Below are 24942 nucleotides of genomic sequence, written 5' to 3' on the forward strand. Positions count from 1 at the left end.
ATGACTTCCAACCTTATTATTTAACTGAAACTGCCCCCTTCAAAGTTACCAATTATTGCTTCATTTCCAAATACAATTTCATCTTCTAGATACTCATCTTCTTAACCTTTTTGTGGCATTTGACATTACTGACAACTGTTCTCCCTCCTGGATACTCTTTTCTCTCTAGGTTTTCCTCTTACCTATATGACTGGTACCTCTACGTCTCTTTTTCTGGATTTTCACATTATGCCCACTAACTGCAGGTGTCTCCCAAGGACTTGTAACAAATCTTTTCTCTTTTCACTCCATACTCCCTCTCCTTTGATCTCAACTTCCATGGGTTCAATTATTTTATCTATGCAGATGATTCCTGCCTCTTGGCAGAGTTAGAATCACATTATCTCAGACTGCCTCTTGGACATCTCAAATTCAACATGTCCAAAACAAAATTCAATCCCTTTTCCCCCACCTTAGTTCAGGCTCTCATCAGCTCTTGCCTGCACAGTTGCAATAACAGCTTCTAATTATTCTCCCAGCAAGAAATCTGTCCCCACTCCTGTCCCATTCTCCACTTTCCTAAAGCATAGGTCTGGATCATTTTGCACCCCCCACCCCCAACTCCAGTGGTTTCCTGTTACCTCCAGGATCAAATATAAAGTCCTCTACTCTAATCTCCTTACTACATTTTATTCCCCTTCACAAACTCTATGATCTAGCCATACTGGTCTATTTGCTGTTCCTCTGTGTCTTTGGACTGGCTGTTCTCATTGCTTGACTAATTTAATCTCCATTACTGCTGTTGCACTAAACAGACATCAGAGATATTTACAGCATGTCCCAAAAGTCTTAATGCAGCCTTAAGTTCTAAACACTATCTTAAGCTTTAATAGCTTAATTAAGAGCTTAATCTAATAAACTATTAGAGCTTAACACTGCACTAAGACTTCTGGGACATCTGTATAAATTTAGGCTAACACCAAGTATAGAATGAATTTTTACTCTGCCCCACCTAGACAAGACCCTCTTCAGGAAGCAATTAAGTTAAAAGGTTACCCTGCCCCTGTCATCTATCATATCTCCTTTGTGATTAGGAGAGTAATTTCTTAAACTCTTTTATAATTTTCATTTTTTGCACATGATTAAAATTGAGCTTGATATGCCTATAGGATACATAGGAAATACTCCCCCAGTAGGTTGGGGGGGGGGAGTAGAGTTCAGAAGAAAAGGTAGGACTGCATAGTTCTGGGAATTTCTGAATCGAGAAGATACTTGAAGCCATAGAAGCTTGGCCATCAAGGAGAGAGTATAGATAGTTTAGAGAAAATGTCACAGGACAGGGCCCTGGTGGATACTTAAGCTGAGAAGAGCAAAGCTGGATAATGATCCAGCAAAGGAGACTTGAGAAATAACAGGCACGTAGTAAAAGAGCAGTGTTATGAAAGTACCCACAACAAGAAAAAGAGTCAAGAGTCAAAAGATATAGACTGGACATGGAGTGAAAAAAAGTCACAGAATCAAAAGATATAGACCAAAAAAAAGTCAATCAAAAGTTACCCTGGAGAGAGCACTGGGGTCATTAAGAAGTCAGATTACAGTAGGATGGTGAAAAAATTGAGGTAAGGAATGTGGAGGGTCCTTCCGAGCCTTTCCACAACGGAGGTAAAATATATATGTATGTATATAGCGTGTTCCAAAAGTTTTAGCGCACTTTTAAGTTGTATTTGCACGTTTATGAGTAATATTTGTCTCTTGCCCAGCAACAATTAGTGTACAGCAGCACTTTTCTTTGACCTGTGATTTCATTGGTACAGACAACTCTGATGTGGAAAGAAACTCCCTGCCCTGATGTTACTCTGTTACACACAGCCTTAGAGCTGCTGGGGCACTGAGAGCTTAAGAGCCTTGCCCATGAGCTCATGAAGCTCCCTCCACAGATGCTGCTCTAATTTATAGACTTTCAGAGCTATGTGGGGCACTGAAAGATTAAGTGACTTGCCCTTGACCACACGGCAGTATGCCAGGAACGGAATGTCGTTTTCCCCGCGTCTCTCTATTCACTATGCCAAGCTGCCCCTTCCCCTTCACAGAGCACTTATAAGAGCTTGTTGCAATAACCGTTCACCTCTCTAAAGCTCCTCTTCTAAAAAGTTGAGGATGGAGCCCCTAGTGACATCAAGAGTGGAAGGAGCCAGAAAGAGAATAAGAGGCCTTTACACAAAGCAAGTGATTTTACAGTCTTGTTTGAACCGCACAGGAACACCGAGAAGTTGGTACTACGGATATTATCCCCGGTTTACAGAGAGGAAAACTCAGGAAGGTGGGAAACTGAGGAAGGAGGGGAAGGAAAACTGAGGGAGAGGGAAACTGAGAAAGGAGAAGAAAACTCTGGAGGAGGCCGTCTAGAAGACAACGAAAAAGTCAGTTCGGTTTTTAAATCTTCAAAAACTCCCCCGCCCACTTCCCAGTCACCTACCCCAGGGGACCCCGGGGCAGGCCGAAGAAAAGGGGACGGGCGCAGCGCAGCAGGGGTGCGAGGCTCGAGGGGAGGGGCCAGCGCCGGTCAGTTCCCTTCCCTCCCCTCCCCCAACCCGGGGGTCTCGCGCCGCCGGGCCCCGCCCCCACCTTGTTGTTGTACTCCTCCACAAAACTGCCCAGCGCCAGACGGAAGCGCTTGTCGGGCCGCACGCTCCAGTTCATGGCGTAGACTGTCCATGGTGCCTCATACTTGTAGATCTCCTTCCGCTTTCCGTGCAGGGACATGGCGGCGGCAGCAGAGCCGCCCTCCGGGCCCGAAAAGCCGGAGCGGAGGACAGAGGCCGGGCCGGACCCAGCCGAGGAACTCGAGGGGGAGGTCTGGGGCGGGGGGCGGGGTAGGGATGTGGGACGGGAGGGAGGAGGGTAGGGTCAACAGGGACCGGTGGCGGGGGGAGGGAGAGAGCCCCGCCGCGACAGACAACGGCTCTTGTGCTCGACCCCCAGTTTCAAACCTGAGGCATTGACAACAACCACCTTCCGTTTGGGACGCTCCCCCGCCCTCAAGGAGCGGAAACCACGCGACCCTGTAAGAGCAGTAGCCGTTGGCGGTCTCACACGTCGTTTAGAACGGCCCTTTCCTTCTATTGGCTGTTAGTCCCATCGTTTCCGAGGTACTTCTTCCCATTGGCTGTACTCTTTGTCATTCCACCGAGTCTCTCTCCGCCTCCTTGGAGGAGGGGAAACAATTTTCATAACCCTGAAAATCCGTTGGCTGGTAGGGATGTCAATCAAAGAGATCCCCGAGCCTTCCAGGCTGGGCTGGAGGGGGAGGTGGGGTCTGAGGTTGAGGGACTAGCATTCACGAGACCTGCTTGAGCTAGTGCAGTTTACATCTAGAGGCTCAAGCTTTTTCAGGTACCTGTTCCCGGGAGAGGGGCCTCTAAGTGACTTACATTGGCCTCCTCTGTCTCTCTCTACCAGGAGACTGCAGGTCATGATATAGAGTTACTTAATAGTATACCACGTGGAACCCACAGCTCCACTACTTTTGTCTGACGTACCCTGCCTCCTTCTCTTTTAGGGCACACGTACCCTCCCCTCGCTCCCCATCCCCCGCCATTGCACATCTATTCCCTTTTTGCACAGCATTTCCCTACCTTCGAAGACATCCTATTTCCGTGAGCGTGACAAGTCAACCTTGTCTGATCTAGAAATGGTTGGAGAAGCTTTGTTAGACCATGTCCATCATCTGAAAAATAAGGGATAGATTAAAAAATTGGTATAGGAGCTCATCAAATAGTAATTACAAACTGTCAGTAACTTAACAGTTTCAGAGAACTTAGGCCCAGGGAGGTTACCTAACTTGCCCATCTGTAGCTAACAAGTATCAGACTCTAGGTCTCAGTTTCTTCATCTGTAAAATGGAGACGGGGGTGGGGGTTGGGGGGGTCGGGAAACAGTGACAGAAATAAGTATCCATATAGCACCTACTATGTGCTGGGAACTGTGCTTAGCACTTTACAGATATTAAGTCGTTTGATCCAATCAACAACTCTGCAAGGTACGTTACCCCATTTTACAATTGAGGAAACTGAGGCAAACAGGTAGATCACTTGCTCAGGATCACAGAGTTAGTGTTTGAAGCTTCATTCTAAATCAGTCCTTCTTGACTCCCAGCCCAATCCACTTTGCCATCTAGCTTTTTTGGGGGGGGAGGAGGTGGGGGGAGGAGGTGGGGGGAGGAACCAGGCAGAGGAAGGAGAGAGGGTGGATAAGATCAAGGTTTCTTTTCTTTTTTTTTTTTTAGGCAATTGGGGTTAAGTGACTTGCCCAGGGTCACACAGCTAGTGTTAAGTGTTTGGTCTGAGGTCGGATTTGAACTCAGGTTCTCCAGACTTCAGGGCTGATGCTCTATCCACTACGCCACCTAGCTGTCCCCAAGATCAAGGTTTCTTAACATGGGACCAGGAACATTTTTTTTTTTGAGATTTTGATAGAAGTTTTTCAATAGAATTGATTTACTTTTAATCTTTCTCTTTATGCATTTAAAAGCATTTTTCTGAGAAGTAATCTATAGTCTTCACCAGGCTGCCAAAGGTGCACAAAAAACCCCATTAAAAACCCCATGGGCTAGAATTGCCTCCAAAGGCCTTTCTAGCTTTAAATCTTGTGACCTATGATTTTTGGCTTTACCAAATGATTCATAGTTGGAGTCCCTTGAAAATGAGAACACTCTGTGTCCTGAATCTACTTATTTGACTAAGAGACTTGGGGTAGGTTAAGATGGGAACTGACCCAGAGTGTTAGAAGCCAGTGCTAATAGAAGACTAGTTAAAAGAGAAGACAAAGTAACTCTGAAAGGATATGTTTAATAGCACTTATTAACTGTGAGATTATGGGCAAGTTACCCCTCCTTGAACCTGAGGTAATTCTCTGAGGCTGTAAGTTATTGAGAGCTTGTAATTGCCATTGATGGGAGGCTTCCTATACCAATGAATTCACAAGTCTTTTAATCTATTGACCCTTTTTGTATAAAGATGAGACAGACTGGAATTGTGTGCACTTTCTTAATTTTAGTTGAAACACAATGATACAGAAATACCTTAACTCCTTTATTTTAAAATAAAATTTTCATTATGAACTTGATATCCATCAAACACAAACATTTCCATTTACTAATGACAAAAAAAGGATTGCATTTGACAGTGAATCTACCATGTAAAGCTTATCATTTCTGAAGTATGCATCCACTTTAGCATGGTAGTATGGGTCCCCCATACAACCACCCTTGTTGTATGGGTCTTCTTTTGAATTTTGTTCTATGTACTTTTTACATATTTCATTGAAGTTTTTCTTCCTTCCTATCCTTTTTATCTTCCTCCTTTCTTGCCTCAACATCCCCCCTCCAAAAAAAAAAAGCTATCCTTTGTAATAAATAAGTATAGCCATCAAAATAAATGAGTGCTATTGGTCCTGTCTGAAAATGTCTCATTTTGCATATATAGTCTATCATCTGTCTACTAAAAAATGGAATATGTGCTTCATTGTCAATTTTCTGGAACCACAATTGGCCCCTGCGTTATCAGAGTTCTTAAGTCTTTTAAAATTATCGTCTTTACACTGTTATAATTATTTTTCAATTATTGATTATAAAGAGCATAATAACCAAACTAGGATTTTATTTTAAAACTTGAGTTTGTTTCTTTGCTAAACCTCAGCAAAAGCACAGCAAGACAATAGGCAAACTATCTAAAGTGTGACCTTTTCCCTTCTACCTGCACCTCTTTTTCCATTAGAAGTCACCCATGGGAGGGCAGCTAGGTTGCACAGTGGATAAAGCACTGGCTCTGGAGTCAGGAGAACCTGAGTTCAAATCTGGCCTCAGACACATAACACTTTAACCCCAATGGCCCTCACCAAAAAAAGAAAAAAGTCACTCCTCTTCATATATCAAAAACCTTGGTCTCTTAGGTTTACATCAAAGTTCCTAGGCACACAATTTATTAACAGGATGATAAATAATAACATGGATATAAAATGATTATTTACAATATCTTAGCTCTCATTCCAAAGTTACCAATGATCTTAATTGCCAAATCCAATCCTTTATTCTTTGTGCCCTTTCTACAGCAATGACTCTATAGACCATCCTTTCTTCTTGGACATTCTCTCTGAGTTTCTGTGACATTGTTTTTTTTTTGTTGTTGTTCTCTTGCCTGCCTGACATGGAAGGTCCCTCTTTTCAGTAGCCTCTTCTAGAGCATGATTTATGTCATGCCCTCTAACTTTGGAGATAACCCCCATAACTGTCCTGGATCCTCTTCTCTTTTTTTCTCTATACTCTTAAAAAATTTCATTTATGGAATAAAACAAGCGTTTTTATAACAGTATAATAAAAAAAAGATTGCACATGAAACTGCAAATCTATTATGTACAACTTGCTATTCCTTTTAAATATAATAAACTTATCATGTAAATTTCTTTTTCTTTATACTTTTTTACTTGGTGACCTCATCTACATCCATGATCTAATGTTTTTTGATAAATTTTTATTGATATCTTTTGTTTTAATATTATCTACATTTCCCACTGTATCCCTCCGCTCCTCACACCTTCAACATCTGGTTGGTAAGAACCATCGCCTATAATAAAGAAGAAAAAAATCCAACAAACTAACCAACATTTTGTTTTCATTTTTGTTTTTTGGTGAGGCAATTGGGGTTAAGTGACTTGCTCAGGGTCACACAGCAAACTTACCAACATTTCAAAAAAGTTTGATATTATAAAATGTTACACACTCTGTCAAAGGTTTAATTGTCATCTCTATCCTAGATTCTCTCCTGAACTAGTCTTGCCTCACCAATTGCCTGTTGGCCATTTCAAAATGGATGTCCTCTGGTCATCTCAAACTCAACGTGTCCATAACCAAACTCATTTTCTTTTCTCCCTAAACCCACGTATCTTCTGAGCTTCCCTGTGTTTGTCAAGGGCACCATCATCCATTCTTACAATTTGTCAGTTTATTAACTTTGATGTTATCTTTTACTGTTCTCACTCATCCCACTTATCCAATAAGCTGGCAAAATTTGTCATTTTCCCACAATACTGTACAGCTTAGCCAAACTGTCCTTCTTATGGATACATGGTGTATTATCTCCCTTCTCTATGCCTTTACCTAGAATGCACTCCTTCCTCATCTCAGTCGATTGAAATTCCTGGTTTCCTTCAAGACCTATCTCACACTGCATTTTCTGCATGACGGTGTTCCTGATCATCTGAACTCCTAGTACCTTCTCCCGCAAGGCTACCTCTTACCAGGTTTGAATATACCTACAAATTTGCATCTTGTTCCCCCCCACAGTTTTAGAATGTAAGCTTCTTTAATAAAAAGGACTATCCACTTTTTTGCATTTCCAGCATCTAGCACAATGCCTGGCACATAGTAGGCACTTAATGAATGCTTATTAATTGATTGATTTCCTGTTCCTCTGCCAGTATTGAAGGAAAACTAGTATGTGGCGGGGGAGGGGGAAGGTGAGGGAGTTGGGGAGGGGGAGAGGTCCCAAAAAGAGAAAATCCTGCAAGACCCTCATTCCTATACAAAATTCACATTTCCCTAATCTCCTAGTCTTCAGGAGTGTGTGAGTTAAATTATTTTGTATCATCTTAATTTTAGTACCCTAGGGACAGAGCTCCAGTTGCCCCCACCCTAGTTACAGCTCTGCCATACACTCCTATTCCCAGGACTCTATAATGTGACTGCTCAGAATATGAATCTCTTACTACCTATTTAAGCTTGTCCTTTCCTCCACATTGTTAGGTTGTTTTTTTTTTTTAAAGATGATCTCAACTGATATGATTGTGGGGCTGAGTAAGTTACTAAGCTGGACAATCCATAGCTACACACACAACCCACACATACAATCCAGTATGAGTTTTGACGGATTTATTAGCTGCCTGAATGCCACAACTTTCCCAAAGGGGCAAGTGGCATTTCAGATCTATTAGAAAAGTCACTTTGGGACAAACATCAGAGGAGTGGAGACTGAGGAAAAGCCATTGTGAATGGATTGGAAGCTATGCCTTTCCAGGGAAGTGTTAACCATGGAAGGCAGCCTGAGTTTTCTAACCAGAGACAATTTTTTTCATGGTGGAAGTCACTCAGAACGTGTACAGTTAGTTCTAGTTGTGGGGGAAGGGTGGTGATCTCATCTCTCTTTCTGTATTCTGAATATCTGTCAGGGAAGACCAGAGAGCTTTTCTTTTCATCCGACTGATCCTCAAAAGCCTGGCCCTCCAAAGAATTGGAAATTGAGAGAATGCCCATCAATTGGGGGATGGCTGAGCAAGTTGTGGTATATGAATGTAATGGAATACTATTGTGCTATAAGAAATGATGAACAGGCTGACTTCAGAAAAACATGGAAAGACTTATATGATCTGATGCTGAGTGAAGTGAGCAGAACCAAGAGGACTTTGTACACAGTAACAGCCACGTTATGCGATGACTAATATTGTTAAACTGAACCCTTCTCAGCATAACAAGGATCTAAGACATCTCCAGAGGCCTCAGGATGGAAAATGCTGTCCACATCCAAAGAAAGAACTATGGAAGTTGAATCGCTATCACTTATTTTTACCTTTTGTTGAGTTTTGTTTCTTCTTTCTGATGGTTCCTCCTATTGGTTTTAATTTTTACTTACAACTTCACTAATGTGAAAATATGTTTAATAGGAATGAAAATGTAAAGCATGTATCAGATTGTGCGCTGTCTTGGGGAAGGTGGCGGAGAGGAAGAGGGAGAAAAATTTTCAACTCAAAAGCACATGGAAGTGATTGTTGATAAATCAAAATAAATTAATAAAATTTAAAAAAAAATAAAGAGAAACTGAGACCCAGAAAAAAAAAGCCTGGCCCTCAACAACAAGATGGTTCTTTCCTCTATCACTTGGTAACATTCTTTCTTTCCCCACATTGCAGGAGAACTCCTCTTCCATGATAGCATGATTTATGAAGATGGCTACTGAGAATATGGGAAAGATGTTGAGTGCTTGCCTTACTGTCATGAGACAAAGTTGCTTTGGGGTCATCTTAGATGTTACTTGGAAGCCATTTTTCTAGGGAAAATGGTCATTAGAGACCATGCTCTGGAGAGGTTAAGGGAGCCTCCCTCCAAGCCTTGGTGATGTCTTCCTGCTTTTCAAACCCCTATCCTGCATACATACATATACATATATAGGACACCCAGTCCTATCAGCAAGGGTTTCAGTTGTTATGGAAATCAGTGAGTCAGATTCCTAGGTAGATCAGCCATGCTGCTAAGCCAGATCTGAGGGGTGCTTCTGGAAGTCCAGCTGTTTGGGGGAAGGTCAAAGTATTCAAGGAGTGAGGGGAAGTGGGGACAACATCTGAATCCCTATACTCAATGCAGTCTCAGAGGGGGTGACTGAGGGGACAGAAGTTGGTCAGGATGCAGCTGCTCATAAAAGAGGGTCAGAGTATCATCTGATGCCACCAGAAGCTAAACGTCACTGGATGAAGAATCTCTTCATTTCTGAATATATTTTTCCAGGTCACTGTAGCTTGGAGTCTGGAAGGGGGAAAAAGAAAGTGTGAGTGATAGGTATCCTTCAGGTCATTCCAAGGAACAACAGGACTGGGTCTCCCCACTTTTGAAAGGACCTCCTGCTCCTACTTATGTGTCTACTTAGAAGTCTCTCAGAGGTCTACCTCTCCACATCCAGATGACATTACAGATTGCAGGAGTTGGTAGAAATGTCAAGAGATCCTCTAGTAAAACCTCCTATCTTTATTTATTTTTAAAATTAAATTTTTTCCAATAAACAAAAATACCTTTTTTTCCCCTTCCACTCCCCTCTATGGATTAAAAAAGAAAGAGAAACAAAACCCTTGTAACAATTATGCATAATCAAGCAAAACAAATTCTGGAAGCAGCAAGGTGACATGGTGGATAAAGCACCGGCTCTGGAGTCAGGACGACCTGAGTTCAAACCCCACCTTAGACACATGAAAAACTAACTAGCTGTGTGACTCTGGGCAAGTCACTTAACTCCAATTGCCTCACTAAAAAAATAAATAAATAAAAATTCTATCCTTGGACATATCTAAAAAAAGTCTCACGATCTGCACCCTCAGTCCATCACAGATCTTTGAAGAGGTGGGTAGTGTATTTCATCATTGGTGAAATCTTCCATCTTTAGGCTAGAGAATGTTAAACTAAGAATTCTTAACCTCAATTTTGTAACATTTCAGGATTTCTCTAATTATCTCAAGGAGTATTATAAAATTCCCTCTTCTCCCATGAGTTACGATGAACTTTCATTTAAAAATAAATATGCATAACACCCTGCTTACCTTATCAGACCTCTAAGTCTCTTCCTGCCCTAGGAAGTAGGAGGGAATATATGAACATATAAATCGAGGATTCAGTCTTTGCTGAACTCAAAACCTCAAATTATTCCAAATTTTTTCCTATTAAGTGCAATGCCTGTCTAGTCACTGGGCACACAACCTGAGGTGCCCTCTCCCTGCCCCAACCCTAAATTCAAAGGACAAGAGAAATAATAGACACAAAATGGAAGACACCTGGGACTTTTCCTTTGAGATCTATTTCCCAGAATTAAATAGCTCAGTTGATGAAGTGTTAGAAAGGTTGATTTCCAAAAACCAGGCGTGGAGGTCCTACCTCTTTTTCTTGTTTTTAGGCAATTGGGATGAAGTGACTTGCCCAGAGTCACACAGCTAGAAATTATGTGTCTGAGGCCAGATTTGAACTCAGGTCATCCTGACTCCAGAGCTGGTGCTCTATCCCCTGCACCACCTAGCTGCCCATTGCCCCTTTCTTATTAACATATACTGGCTCAAGGAAGCTTCTGCATGAATGGGAGGCTGGGTATTCCTCAGCAGCTTCCTTCTACCCACCCTTCACCTGCTCCATCCCTGCTAGTCTAACAATAGGACTTTTACATGGGGAAGAATATGTTACAGAAGCAAACCCACAAGATGGAATAGAGGTGTGACGAATGAGACAAACATTTTTAGACATGGTCAATGCACCGATTTGTTTTGCTTAACTACATTTAGTTGTTCTGAGGGAAGAGTGTGTGTGTGCCCATGAATTAGTGGGTAGTGAAAGAAATGAAATAAAAGAACATCAACATAATATTTATAATACACAAGAAAACAAACAAAAGGTCAGACAGACACAGATGGCGCAGTTTCTTACCATCTTGTTTAAAAAAACTAACATAATCAGAAGTTAGTCATTTCATACACAATCTTTTTTTTTTCTTTCTTCTGTATACAATTCTGTGAGCTCCTTGAGGGCAGGGTCTGTCTTTTGCTTTTTTTTTTTGTGATCTAAGCATTTAGCACAGTGCGAGGCACATAGCAGGTACTTACTAAGTACTAGTTGACTGACTACTGAAATATTGTTTGTTGGTGATTGTTAGTTTCACAATAAAAAAACAAGAAAAGAAAAAATCCAATAAAAGATTGGGAAACACTGATTTGTGTCCTGAAGATGTTCAAGTTTGGATCTCTTTTGCTAAAGCAAACCTAGAAGTATTTGATTTGTAGAATCTTCAGTCTCCTGCTACATGTTTTGTTAAGACCCCAAACCACCTCCCCTGGACCTCTTTTTAACACTCTGCCTTGGAGAGGTTTGTTGTTCAGTCATTTATAACTATTCATGACTATTCTTGGCAAAGATACTGGAGTGGTTTGCCATTTCCCTCTCCGGCTCATTTTACAAATGAGAAACCTGAGGCCAACAGGGTTAAAGGACTTGCCCAGGGTCACACAGCGAGTAAAGTATCTGAGGCTGAATTTGAATGCACGTCTTCCTGATTGGAGGCCCAGCACTCCATCCACTTTGCCACCTAGAAGAGGTTATCTCTATGTTAATAGTTTGCTGGTTCTATAGGGGCAGGGGCAGAGAAAGGAACAAAGGTGAAAACCTTAGAGAGAGAGAGAGAGAGAGAGAGAGAGAGAGAGAGAGAGAGAGAGAGAGAGAGAGAGAGAGAGGCAGGAGTCCAATCAAGTCTGCCAGGAGTGGAGATAAGGACTTATCAATAGCAAAAGACTTACTGACCGGCTTCCCCAACTTGAGGCAAGCAAAGTGCCAAGGGGCTGCTAAACTCAGTAATTCCTACAATTTGACACTGCTCTAATAGATCTTTCTGTTAATAATCTGTAACTTCTCGCCTGGACTAGGATTTGAGCTGTCCTCAACTTCCTTTGTTACCTTGTGAAAGGTGTCTCACCTGCCTAGGATAAACTCCTCTCTCCTAAAGGCATTGGATATGTTTGTGTGGGTGTGGGGGGAGGGCATTTCTTGACCTATGACCCCAAGGGCATTTACTTTGTCTTCTGGCTCTCTAGCCTACAGACTTTTGCTCCTCAGATGACCTATCTGGTTCCTCACTGGCAAGTCCCATCCCTGTCTCCAATTGGGGTTTTCCTATTCCTCACTGGAAAAGAATAAGAAGTCCTGAGTCTCTCTGCAGTACTCTCTGACCACAGTAATCAGAATCTAAGCTCTGGGACCCTGAACTAGTTAAGAAATGTTTTTTGCAACCTCTTCTGAATAATACTTGAGCTCCCACGCTCTTGCCCTACTTATAATATTAGTAGAATCTAGGACAGAGAGCAAAGCAAGAATCAGTGTCCGGGCCCAAGTTGCTCTGGGCCGCATGTATGTGTGTTAGTGTCATTGTAAATGGATTCTGATTGTGAGCGAGCAGTGGCCATCCTACCACAGCCACTGAGGAAGGGAAATGCTCTGCTCTGCTCACCTGTCCGGGGGGTGTGGGATCTTCTCTAGACAAAGAAACCTGCAGCTTCGTGGGTCCAGGGCCCTGAGCACCGCCAGCAGCAGCAGGGGTAGCAAGAGGAGGAGGTGGCAGAGGAAACAAGTCCACGGACTCTGAGGCTGGAGAGACAGGGTCGTAGGCAGGGGGTCCTTGGGACAGATGGTGGTGCAGGAGCTTCAGAATGATGCTGAGATCTGATGACATCTGAGATTCCAGCCTGCCGGAGAGATCCTGGAGGTCAGAATGGGGCAGACACCAGGGAGCAAAGCAGATTGGGAAGGATGGCTCTCTCTTCTCTTCCTTGAAGGCTATTCGCGACAGTTTTGCCTCTTAGCCTTCATACCAGCCACCATTGGCTCACTACTTATTATTGTCACTGCTCATTATTTATTATTCTCACTACTCTGCAATGCCTTAGCAGAACCCTGGCACCAGCAAGCTGGACCGCTTTTACCCCATGAAGGACTGTGGGGCTGACCATTCCCCTGGCTCTCTTTGGGGCTGTACTGAATGAAATCATATGGCTAATTATGTTTTAAGGTGTTTGGACTGGGAAATTTATAGGCGAAGGAAAGGTATATACATTCAGGCAATTATCTCTACTCCCTCCCCACCTGAGAAGGGTATTCTGCTGGTAGAGCCACCCTGGGCTTTCTAGCCAAACTACTACGTTTAACCCACACCTGCTGTCTTACTCCCGGATTCCTCCTTTTGTTTTGTTGTTTCCAGCTGCTGGGGGCTAAGGGCAGGACTGTCTTGCTGGCTTTTATATCCCTAGCACTTGGCACAGTGCCTGGCACACGCAGCCTAATAAATTCTTCTTTTATGTGTGCATGTATCTATGTGTATATGTACCTATCTATTGTTTAATCCAAGGGTTCTTAATATAATATCCATAGACCCCTTAGATTTCAGGGGATTAGGGAACTTGAATGGGTAAAAAAAATTACATCCTTATTTTTACTAACCTTTGTTTTGTTTTTTTTTGGTAAATCTATGTATTTTATTTTTATTTTTTAAATATTTATTTAATTTTAACTTAATGTTATTTATGCCTTTAAAAGCATCCTGGGATAGGGTCCCTAGGCTTTACCAGACTGACAAAGAAATCCATGACACAAAAAGGTTAAAACCCATTATATAATCTATACATCTACACAATTGTATAGTTCTAACAACTAAACAATGTAATAGGAATAGCATATAAAAGACTCCTGCACTGGGAGGGACTAGATGGCCCTCTAAAGTCCCATTTTTTTTTTTTGGTGAGGCAATTGGGGTTAAGTGACTTTCCTAGGGTCACTTAGTAAGTATCAACTGTCTGAGGCCAGATTTGAACTCAGGTCCTCCTGACTCCAAGGCTAGAGCTCTATTCACTGTGCTACCTTGCTGCTCCCCGAAGTCCCATTTTCAATTAAGATTCTATGGTTTGTCAATAAAAAGTGGTCATTGATCCATGAGATTCACCGTATCCCTGCTTGACCAATAGGAGGAGCTCTTGCAGCACTAATTCCAACGCCTATCTTTTAATTTCTTGCTCCCTCCTTGCTCCCTACTCAAAACATCCTGGAGTCAGCATCTCACCTGTTCAGCTGGGTCCTGAGACACTCCAACCTGGAGCCCAGATCTCTTGGCCAGCCATCCTGGCCTCCATCCTGGGGACTGTGCACCAGGGGTATGTGCTGGGAAGTCATGCGATGGAGAGCTGCAGCACGGTCAGCCCAGAATTCAAACACATCTTGGGTGCCGGGGAGCCTGGCTTTGGCTGTAAATGAGAAGAGGAAGCCAAGGGAAGGAGGCAGGGTCTGGCTTGATCTGACCAGTCAAGGCTAGTTTCTGCCTACCTAACCTTCTTCCTACTCCTCTCACTTTCCTCCCTCCCCTGCCATGATGAAACCAGTCTGGGAGAAGGCAGTAGAGTTACTCACCTGAGTACTTCCGGCTATTGCTGCCTGCCTGAGCTAGGGAATCCATTTTGGGATTGATGAGGTTAAGGCTGGCAGAGGAGAACTCTTCCTGGGAGCGAGGGTGGACCCTGGGTCTGGAGGAGTTGGAAGGGCTTGGAGGTCTGGTCTCAGGCTCACTGCTTAGGGAACTGGTCAAGGAGCTGCCACAGAACTCATCCCATGGGGCCTTGGCAGGGGACCCCTGCAGGTGGGCCAGTGGTGACTTCCTCAATGCTTTCGTGCCATCCAGCCCTGGAGAGATACCTAGAGAGAAAGGGGTTAAGGGAGAGGGCCATGGAAGTCCAAAGGAACTGAAGGGTTCAGAAATATGCTTATTCCCAACTTACTCTGAGTTTCTAACCCAGAGGGAAAAGGTTTCCACACCTTTACCACAGGTGTTTGTTATTGATGGAAAATAAGAATCAGGGGTTGAGTGACCAGGCTTTTAGAGGGCCCTTCTTCATGCTGGTTCCTTCAGGGTCAGGAGCATCAAGGAACAGAGGTTCTTATTCACTAAGGGAGAGAGAACCTCTCTGGTCCCTTCTAAGCTAACCCTCCCCCAAAAGAGAGGATGAGATTGAAAAACTCCTGGGAGGGGGAAGGGACTGGGGAACAACACTGACAGAGGCTGGGGGTGGGGAGAAGGGCTCTGCTTACCAAGCTTGCATCGTTTTAGAACAGATTGAGGAGACCTGGCCCAGTGGTAGGGGACCTCCTGGTCCTGGCTGGGTGGTGATCGGGAAATCCTGTCTACCTTGGGGGAACAAGAACTTTGTATAACAGGTAGCCAGATCACCTCCTCGATGGAGCCTTCCCTGATCACACTCCCACTGCCTTGTTAAGGGTTCTTGAGGTCCTCCAATTTCCTTGCAGTTACCTATCTTTGTATATGTTTTGTTCCCCTACCCCTAACTTCCAATACGATGTACTTGAGGGCAGGGATGTCTACTTTTGCCTTTGTATACCCAACCCTGATTACAATGTCTTATACATAGTAGGTGCTCTATAAATGTTTTGATTCTGTTCATTCCCTTCCTGATCCTTTCATGATTCCCATAGGAAACAGATTCTAAGTGAGAGATACACAGTTCAGAAGCCTAGAGTAGTGATTTCCAAAGTGGAGGACTGTAACATGAACTCAAACACCAATGTGAACCTTGAGTATTCTAATTAGGGATGGCCTAGTAAATGGTTAACAACTAGCTCTCCTTAAAAAGTGCATGGCATGACACACTTTTGAATATGCCAGGCACACTTGTAAATTTAGTCAGAATCATCATGGGAAGGAAACATTTATATAGCACCTACTATGTACCAGGTACTTGGCTAAGTGCTTTTACAAATATTACCTCTTTTGATCCTCACAGCAACCTTGCAAGGTAGGTGCTATTTTTATCCCCATTTAACAGTTGAGGAAATTGAGGCAAATAGAAATTAAGTGACTTGTAAGGGGAGCATGGCTGGCAAGCCTCCTCTGGAGACCTCTGTGATATATTTCATAGGATCCTGGGTCTCTCATCTCTGATAGTCTTTCTGATGATTTACTGGGAAATTCAGTGCTTTATAGAGAGTCTCTTCCAGAGAGAGGAAACTCTGCTCAGGGCTTTTAAGGGTATTAGAGAGGAACCCTAGTTCCAGCCTCTGTCTCTTCTCTGACTCTCACTGGGAGAACAGACCTAGTAGTCTATGAGATTTTGAGGATGGTGGCTGGTGGGGCCCTAGTTCCAATAGCAATGGATAAGGAAGCCTAGTTTCCATACCAAGGACAATATCAGTCAGGACTGGTCATCCTTGGTCAAGCCAGTGGGCTGACGAGGCCCTAGAATCAATATTCCATCCTGGCATGTGTCTTAAGGTACTTACTGCTCCAGGGTAGACCACTCTCTGTAGCAGTGGGGCCCAGAGTTATGATTCTTACCAAGTATCTGGTACATATATATGTATATATGAGTGTGTATACATATATGTATATATGCACACATATGTCTGTCTATATCTATCTATCCATCTATCTGTCTATCTATCTATCTATCTATCTATCTATCTATCTATCTATCTATCTATCTATCTATCTATCCAGCTTTTGTGATCATAGGGCTGGTGATGAGTCTGGGCCTGATGTCACTGGTTTTGGAGGAAGCAAGCCAAGAATTTCAACATGGTGGGTGGGGAGTTGGCGGCATGGTGGAGAATGGTCAAGCCCTCCAGGACACAAACTTGTAAAGAAGGCCCTGCCTGATTAGCACTGGCAGGTAGCCAGTCCAGATGTATTAGGGCCAAATTCTCCCAACTGTGGTTCGAAAAGATTTGTGAGTGTGTGTTCAGGGGAGAGGGATGGGCAGCAGAGAGAACAGGAGGGAACTGAATGTCTTAGAAGCAGGGTTATTATCCTTCAATCACACAGCCAGAGACAGAACTAGAAACTGAACTCAGGGGTCCTGGCACCACCACTACTTTGTCAGTCTGCCAAATAGCCTCCTAGCTTTACCAATGAGACTTTATGGTAGTGGCCTTAGAGATCATCTAGCTCCGGGGTCCTTAACCCTTTTGTGTCTTGGATCCCTTGGGCAACCTTTCCAGAATAAGGGTTTTTTTGTTTGTTTTTGAGGCAGTCGGGGTTAAGTGACTTGCCTAGGGACACACAGCTAGTAAGTAAGTGTCTGGGCCAGATCTGAACTCAGGTCCCCCTAACTGCTGCTCTATCCATTTGGCCACCTAGCTGCTCTCAGAATAAGTTTTTAAATGCATGAAATAAGATAATGTGATTACAAAGGAAGCTGATTATATTGAAATACAATTATCAAAGTGTACCTATTTTTAAAAACAAGTTTGTGGACCCCAGGTTTAGAACCCCTGATTTAGTCCAGCTCCCTCATTTTACAGATAAGAAAGTGAAGGCCCAGGAAAGGACAGCATAGTATATACAGTGCTTTGAACTAGGAGTTAGAGGACAGTGGTTCACTTCTCTGCTTATGCATAAGCCTGGTATGTAGGGACCCTCCTTGCCCTATATTAAATTTGCCCTCATCTGCAACATAAAACCCATGTGAATTTCTTCTTGGCTAATTCAGAATGTGTGAGCATTCAGACCCATTGCTAACTCCTTAGCAAGTCTTTAAATCCATGGGCTTCAGTTTCCTTATCTCTAAAATGCATGGGGTATGCTAGAATTCACACTTCTTCTTTTTTTTTTAGGCAATTGGGGCTAAGTGATTTGCCCAGGGTCACACAGCTAGTAAGTGTCAAGTGTTTGGTCTGAGGTTGCATTTGAACTCAGGTCCTCCTGACTTCAGGGCTGGTGCTCTATCCACTGCGCCACCTAGCTGCCCCTAGAATTTGCACTTCTTAAACTATAGGTCATGACCCATGGTTTAAGAAACACTGAAGGGGTCACGAGTGGAAAAAGTTTAGAAGACCTCTCAGGTCCCTTTTAGGTCAAGATGGATGGCCATAAGAAGTGATTAATCTCAGGTCACATAAGAAGCAACAGGGCCAAGATTTGGATCCAGGTCAAATTCAGTGTTCTTTCTGTGAAATATATCATGGTTTTCACACTGGGCTGAATTTTCTTCTCCTCTTGGACCCCCAGGGTAGTGGGAGTGGGGTGTCACTCACTTTTCTGAAGCCTTAGATTGGGAATTTTTAGTGTATAGTAACAGCATTAGTGGCCGTGTCAACTACACCATCTCAAACACTTGGTACCCCCAAACCAAACCAGCTGGAGAAACTCAGGCTCTCTGACATTATCTCCCTCTATTAAACACCTGCTTGGCAGGATAGATAGTCATCAACAAAGACCTTCTGAGATGAGTGCTCCAGGCCCATTTCAAAGGTGATGGATGGGCTATGGGAGCGGTAAACAGCCAGCCTGATGAGGTACCCATAATTAGGGTGGGGATACTAGAGTTTTGGCACAGCGTTAATCTAGGGGTTACTGACATTTGTTCTTCAACTGAGCTTACTTAGCACCTGGCTAGCAAGAATTATAAGTTAACCTAGAAGGCTACCAGAGGGTACCCCTACTCTACTTCCTCCTTTGGTACAGGTTTTTTCCCTTGAAATGACCTCATGTTATCCCAAGGTCTCTGTGTTTCTTCCCCTGCGCCCCTACTCCTCCCCACCCAACTGATGCAAGAGTTCAAGGGTGTCTATTCACCATGTATAGCTGGGTCCTAAAGTCTGAGGTCTTTCCCTGTGCCACACTCAACTGAATTGTCTGAAAAAGTTGGCTTGAATGTGTGTTTCATGCTTCTTGTCCCTGGATACCTTTTTGTAGTGCTTGCCCTGGGTGACCGAATTGTTAGGGGATTGCTTTGATGGGCTGCTGTGTTGACCTACTCTCTTAATATCCCTGCCTCGTGGTGTGCCTCCTGGGCAGTCCCTCTGACTCACATCATGCAGGTTGAAGGTGATCTCCAGTTTGCTCCAAAAGCTCTCAGAGAAGGCAGGGTACATTTCTAGCACCTCCAGCAGGTCTTCTCTTTGGATCTTGTGCAAGTCACAGTAGGTCAATGCCCGCACATCTGCATTAGACTTGCCTGGCTGGGTGTAGAGGCTGATGGGCTCCCCAAAGATGTCATTCTTTCCTGCTGGCCCAAGGTGAAAACAAGTGCTTGTGGGCAGGGACCTGGCATAGGTCCCTCCACTACCAAGATGTCACCCCCAGAGATAGATGTCCCTCCAGGTTACAAGCACTTCTTCCCCGATTTCCCTCCCAGTCTCTCTAACTTCTGACCCACCCTCTCCCAGGATTGTTGACAGACTGGGGAACTTGACCTAGTCCCAGTATGGCTCTTTTGGGGTGAATTCCGAGGAAAAAGCTGGGTGACTGACTGGAAGATACTTCTAGGCCCTCAGGGACCATAGAATCCTGAACACTAAGGGACAAGGCCTGTATCCCTTCTTTTTTCTCACCACATTACCCATTTTTATTCATACTGACCCAGCGCCGAGCATCCTCATGTTGTCCCCTCGCTGCCTATAGTACCTCAGTGAAGCCTGCTGACAATACCCAACAATTCAAATCCCAGCCCTTCAGTCCTATCAAGACCTACTCTTCTGTGTTCTCAGGGATCTGCTATCTGGGAAAATGGGTTGTAATAGACCCTTAACCTTTAAGGAGTGGGTGATTAATGGTGAAAATTCCAGGTCCTGGGGCAGGTCAATGGAGGAAATATTTGGGGGGAGAGGGAGACCTTAGAAATCTCCCAACTGTTTTCTGCTTGTATAGGCCTGGTAATTAGGAACACTCCTTATATCATATCAAATTTGCTCTTAGTTTCAAAACAGAATTATAGGACGATAGATTTAGTGTTAAAAGGAGCCCAGGAGGTCATCTAGTTCAACCTAGAGGAGGAAACAGAAGCCCCAAAGGGAGAAGCAACTTGCTAAAAATCCTCTATGGATTATTGTTTACCAACTCAGAATGTGTGACCATTCTAACACTGCCCTACCCCTCAGTCCCCTTTGCCTTTCCCACCCCAAGCCCCAGTTTGCTGCATCCTGTTCACCTCCCTCTTTCTCCTACTCAAGTGTCTGGAACAATCAGCTGGTTCCAGGCCAGACCTGGTGGTACTTCACTGGAAAAAGCAGTGGTAGTAAAGGGCCTTCTTTTTAATTTAAATGTCTGTGCATTTATTCCTCTTGAAAGAAGATAAGGGTTCTAGACTCATCCTTGGGGTGAACCCCTTGGGGGCAAGTTTCTGGCTTCATTAATGCGCCCTCTTCCCCACACCTCCAGGGAACTTTGAGGGGATTCCTGCATTGAGCTGCGGGCTGTAACAAATGCTTTCAACTTGGAAGATGCTAATTTATTTTAAGGTATTATTTTAGGGTATTAAAATTAATGCTTTGTTCCATATTTCATGTTTGGACACATCACAACCAGCATGTATATAACACTTTAAGGTTTGCAAGGCATTTTACCTATATTATGTCATTTGATTTTCACAACAACCTTGGGAGGTAGGTACTATTATTATTTTACAAATGGGGAAATTGAAGCTGAGAGGTATAAAAGTGACTTGTTCAGGGTCACATAGTTAGTGAGTGTCTGAGGTTGGATTTGAACTCAGGTCTTCCTGACTCCAGCTCTATCCACTGAGCTACCTAGCTGCCCTATATATATGTAAGTAGTCTTTCTGTCTACCTGGTTTGTATGTTTTCCTAGAGCAAAAAACTATGATATATATAATATATGTGTGTGTGTATATACATACACACACACATATAATCATAAATATATACATACAGTCATGCAAACATAATATAGTCAAGTCAAGCATATGCACATATATAGTCATGCATATATACAGTCAGGCACACATATATATGACCATGCATATATAAAACAGTCATGTATATGTACAAATAGTCACACATACATATAGTTATGCATACACAATATAGTCAGGCATACAGGAGACATAATACTGTCATACATACATGCATATACAATACAGTCATGAATACATAATACAGTAAGACATACATGCATGCATAAACATATACAATCATATATGCACCCATGTAGCCAAGCACACATATCTGCAGTAATGTGTACATACATATAGTTAGGCACACACATACACATACATACATGCATACATATGACAAACGTGGCACAAGGGAAAAGGCACTGATTGAATTCAAATCCTGCCTGTGCTGTTTATCTACGTGACCCTGGGAAAGGCACTTTGTTTCCCTAAGCCTTAATTTCCTCATTTGCAACATGGCCTCTGAAGACCCTTCCTGCTCTATATCGATGGTCTTATAATCTTACATCTTTATTTCCCCGCTTCCCTTCCTCCCCTCCCATTTCCAGTCCAGTGGAAAGAGCATTGGACAGACAAGGAGTCAGGAATCTTGATTCTAATCTTGGCTCTCAGACGACAAGAATTGTGTGGCTGCTTAAGGCACTGCACCTCTTGAGCCTCAGCTTCCTCGACTGTTAAAAAAACAAAAACAATAACCTTGAAACCTTCAGGGATCTGTGATTGCATCAGTATGAGCCCTTTCCCCATCAGTACAGATCACAACCTTTCTATGCTTCAGCAGATGGTCTTTGTAAGTGGCTGTGACCCAAAACCCTCATATCTGGGCAACTAATCTTTTGGGGATGATCTCTCACTGGGAAAAAAAGGAATGATAATATAATACCTTAAAGAACTATATAAACAGGACCTGTGATTATATGGGTGGCCTGGCAGACCAATACAGTATTCCATTTGAGGTAAGAAAGACCTGGATTCAAATCCCATCTTGGACATATACTATATACTGGGTTCAAATCCCATCTCCAACATATACTTGCTTTGGAGGTGAGCTTCTAGAATGACCTTGGACAAGTGATGTAAGCTTTCTGAGTCTGAAATAACTGGACTTACCTGTTAAGTCACAAATGCAATCATTTGGTAAAGTACCAAAATGTAGCACCTAGGACTTCAGAGGTAAATCCTAGAGGAGTTCCCAGTACCGACAAAGTCACTGGTTATTTGTGTGTTGTTTCTATGTACAATTGATATATAGAGAGGCAGCATGGCGTAAGGGATAGAGGAGCTATCAAGCATGAGCTGTCTCTATATAGGAACCCCTTCTGCAACATCTCTAACAAGTGGACATCCACCCTTTGTGTGAAGAGGGAGGAACCCCTAACTTTTGTTCCATTTTAGAGTTGGCTCTGATTTTTGGGAATTTTTCCCTTACATCAAATCTGCAATTCCCACCCATTGTTTTTAGTTCTGGCCTCTCAGGCCAAGCTAAACAAATCCAATTTCTCTTTCATACGGCAGATCTTCAAATATTTGAAGGTAGTTTTCATGTTCATACTTCACTCTTTTCTTCTTCAGGCTAACCACTCTCAGTTCCTTCTATTGATCTTTATACGATATAATTTCAAGGAGGATTTCAACTACTATAGAGGGAACCACCCAATATGACCTGTCTCTTCCCAGAGGAAACCCCAACATCTCTGACATATGTGATGCTGCCCCAAATGACAAAGTAATCTGGCCAGACACGGGCATGGGGCAGATGCCAGGACATGTTCTCTAGGAATGCATGAGCACGATGGGGGTACAAGAGTAAAAAGGGCCCCTCTTTCTCTTGGTTCACTGAGTTCCCTATCTTGGGCTGCCTAGCCCACCCCACCTAGAATGGCCACAACAATGTCCTCACGCAGAATCTCAATGGAGCCTCCGGAAATGAAGTAGAGTGTGGTCAGCACGTCCCCATAGTGCACCAGTGTCCCCTGGAGGTGCATGTGTGGTCTTGAACCTCATGGCTAAGGCACGAAGGCAGCCCTTGCTGGCACCCTGGAAAGCCTGGCAGTGTTGCAGCAGAGAGCGGTTCAGATGCAAGCATATGTCAGCCTGCAAGCACTCAGGAAAACCCTTCAGCACCTGAGGAATAGGGCAGGATGTAAAGGGGTAGGGGAGCAGAATCAGGGGCGACAGGAAAAGCGGGGTTAGGAAGAGCCTAATCTTTAGGGAAAGGTTCCCAGGAATGGAATTGGGCAACTTTTGGGGCCACTGCCAATCAGAGAAAGTCATTAGTCTTGAGGGAACCCTAAGGAGCGCTATATCAGGTGTCAGAATGGCTCCTAAAATAAAGACCTCATTAGCTCAGTTCTGGATTTTGGAATATTTTGGGGAAAAGACTAAACCAGACCCCTCAACAAAGGGAAGAGAGGGAAAGGAATTAGGGGAAAAAAAAGGGAAAGGAAGGATAGTAGAAATCCACATGGATTCCTTGATCAAACGCTGAGCTTTATGGCCACCTACTACCCTCCATCTCCACCCCTAGAAGAAAAGGTAAAAATATTAAGAATGGACACAGAATAGAATATTTTTTTTGTTGTTTTTGAAAGGGACCTTGCCATTGTTCAATCATTTCAGTTGTGCTGGACTCTTTATGATCCTGTTTGGGGTTTTCTTTGAAAAGATCCTAGAGTGGTTTGCCATTTCCTTCTCCAGCTCATCTTGCAGTTGAAGAAACTGAGGCAAATAGTGACTTGCTCAGGGTCGCACAGCTAGCAAGTGTCTGAGGCCAGATTTGAACTCAGGAAGATGAGTCTTCCTGACTTCAAGGCCAGCACTCCATCCACTGTACCACCTAGCTGCCCCCAAACTGTGGAGTATCCTATCACAAATAGGAGCAAAGAAGAAATAGGAATAGTTCTCTCCCTCACACCTTAGCTACCAGTTACTCACTTGTTTTCTCTTCTATCATGTTCATTCATTCATTATGCATCTACTGTGTGTGCAGAGCACTGCACAAGGCACCAGGGATGTGGGAGAGATAAAGTTAAGATCTTAACACACTACTCTTCTACCTTCTCCTTGCTCTTGTTCATTTACTCATTCAGGGGAAGAAAAGATTTTGCCTACCTTAAAAAGCTAAGTGGCTGCCTTTTTGGCCCTTAATTAAATGGAATCAAAACATTTCACACCTCCTAGCAAGTCTATTATGGTACTTCAGGGCATGTGACTCAAAGGATCCTTCCTTTTCTTTTAACTGCAAAACCTACCATCATCAGTGCTAGCCTGTTTGCACCTTCTCTCAACTCCTAATCTGGAAATTTGGGCAGCAAAGAAAATGGCCACTGGTGAAATAATTAGCTTGAGGTCATAAAGGCAATTAATAGCAGAGGTGGTACTTGAACTCAGGTCCTTTGAATCCAAATCCATCAGGTCTCTAAGACAGAGAACTCTGATGATGATGGTAATGCTGATAGCTCTTCTCTTCCTTGCTGGGTACCTGCCTGGGTTTGGGAAGCAAAGAGACTATATTTTCAAACTACCTAGAAAGGAGAGTCCAAAGATTCCATTCTGCCTAAAGGAGGAAAGAAACTCTCAGAACTATGAGATACATTTCTAGTTACCAGATTATCCCTAAAAATGCTATAAGCAAAATCTAGAGTTCTGGCCCCTGATCTGTGGCTTTTACCATGGTGCTGTTATTTTTGTACTCACTATGCTCTCCAAGCAAGCCCAAGTTAATACTTCCTCAGTTCCCTCTGGTAAGTTATGGCTGGGCTGAGGGTTTTGGGCCGTAAGCATAGCACTAAACAGGGTCAATATGTGGATTTAGTGTGCAACTGCAATTTCACTGGTGTAGAGAGCACCTGATAGGGCAACTCCCTTCTACCAATATAGACAAGTAATGTAACTTATAGCCTCAGAGAGTTATTGTACTAAGAGGTGAAT

The 24942-nt window shown here is 43.4% G+C and overlaps 2 protein-coding genes across 2 annotated transcripts in view; both read right to left on the bottom strand.

Moving 5' to 3' along the window:
- DCAF7 (DDB1 and CUL4 associated factor 7) overlaps window positions 1-3013 on the bottom strand; it is a 32887-nt gene extending 29874 nt beyond the window's left edge. Inside the window, exon 1 of the mRNA XM_020997312.2 lies at window positions 2605-3013. Coding sequence (XP_020852971.1) covers window positions 2605-2742 — 138 coding nt within the window. The 5' untranslated portion in view covers window positions 2743-3013. The remainder of the gene's footprint in view (window positions 1-2604) is intronic.
- Window positions 3014-3108: 95 nt separating this feature from the next.
- The window catches only part of KCNH6 (potassium voltage-gated channel subfamily H member 6), a 46819-nt gene continuing 24985 nt past the window's right edge, over window positions 3109-24942 (bottom strand). The window contains 7 exon segments of the mRNA XM_078155747.1: window positions 3109-3276; window positions 12774-13008; window positions 14376-14556; window positions 14720-15001; window positions 19126-19323; window positions 22886-22977; window positions 22979-23136. Of these exon segments, the coding sequence (XP_078011873.1) occupies window positions 3109-3276; window positions 12774-13008; window positions 14376-14556; window positions 14720-15001; window positions 19126-19323; window positions 22886-22977; window positions 22979-23136 (1314 nt within the window).

Source organism: Phascolarctos cinereus, unplaced genomic scaffold (genome assembly GCF_003287225.1).
Source record: "Phascolarctos cinereus isolate Bilbo 61053 unplaced genomic scaffold, phaCin_HiC Scaffold_5;HRSCAF=322, whole genome shotgun sequence".
Lineage (NCBI taxonomy): Eukaryota > Metazoa > Chordata > Mammalia > Diprotodontia > Phascolarctidae > Phascolarctos > Phascolarctos cinereus.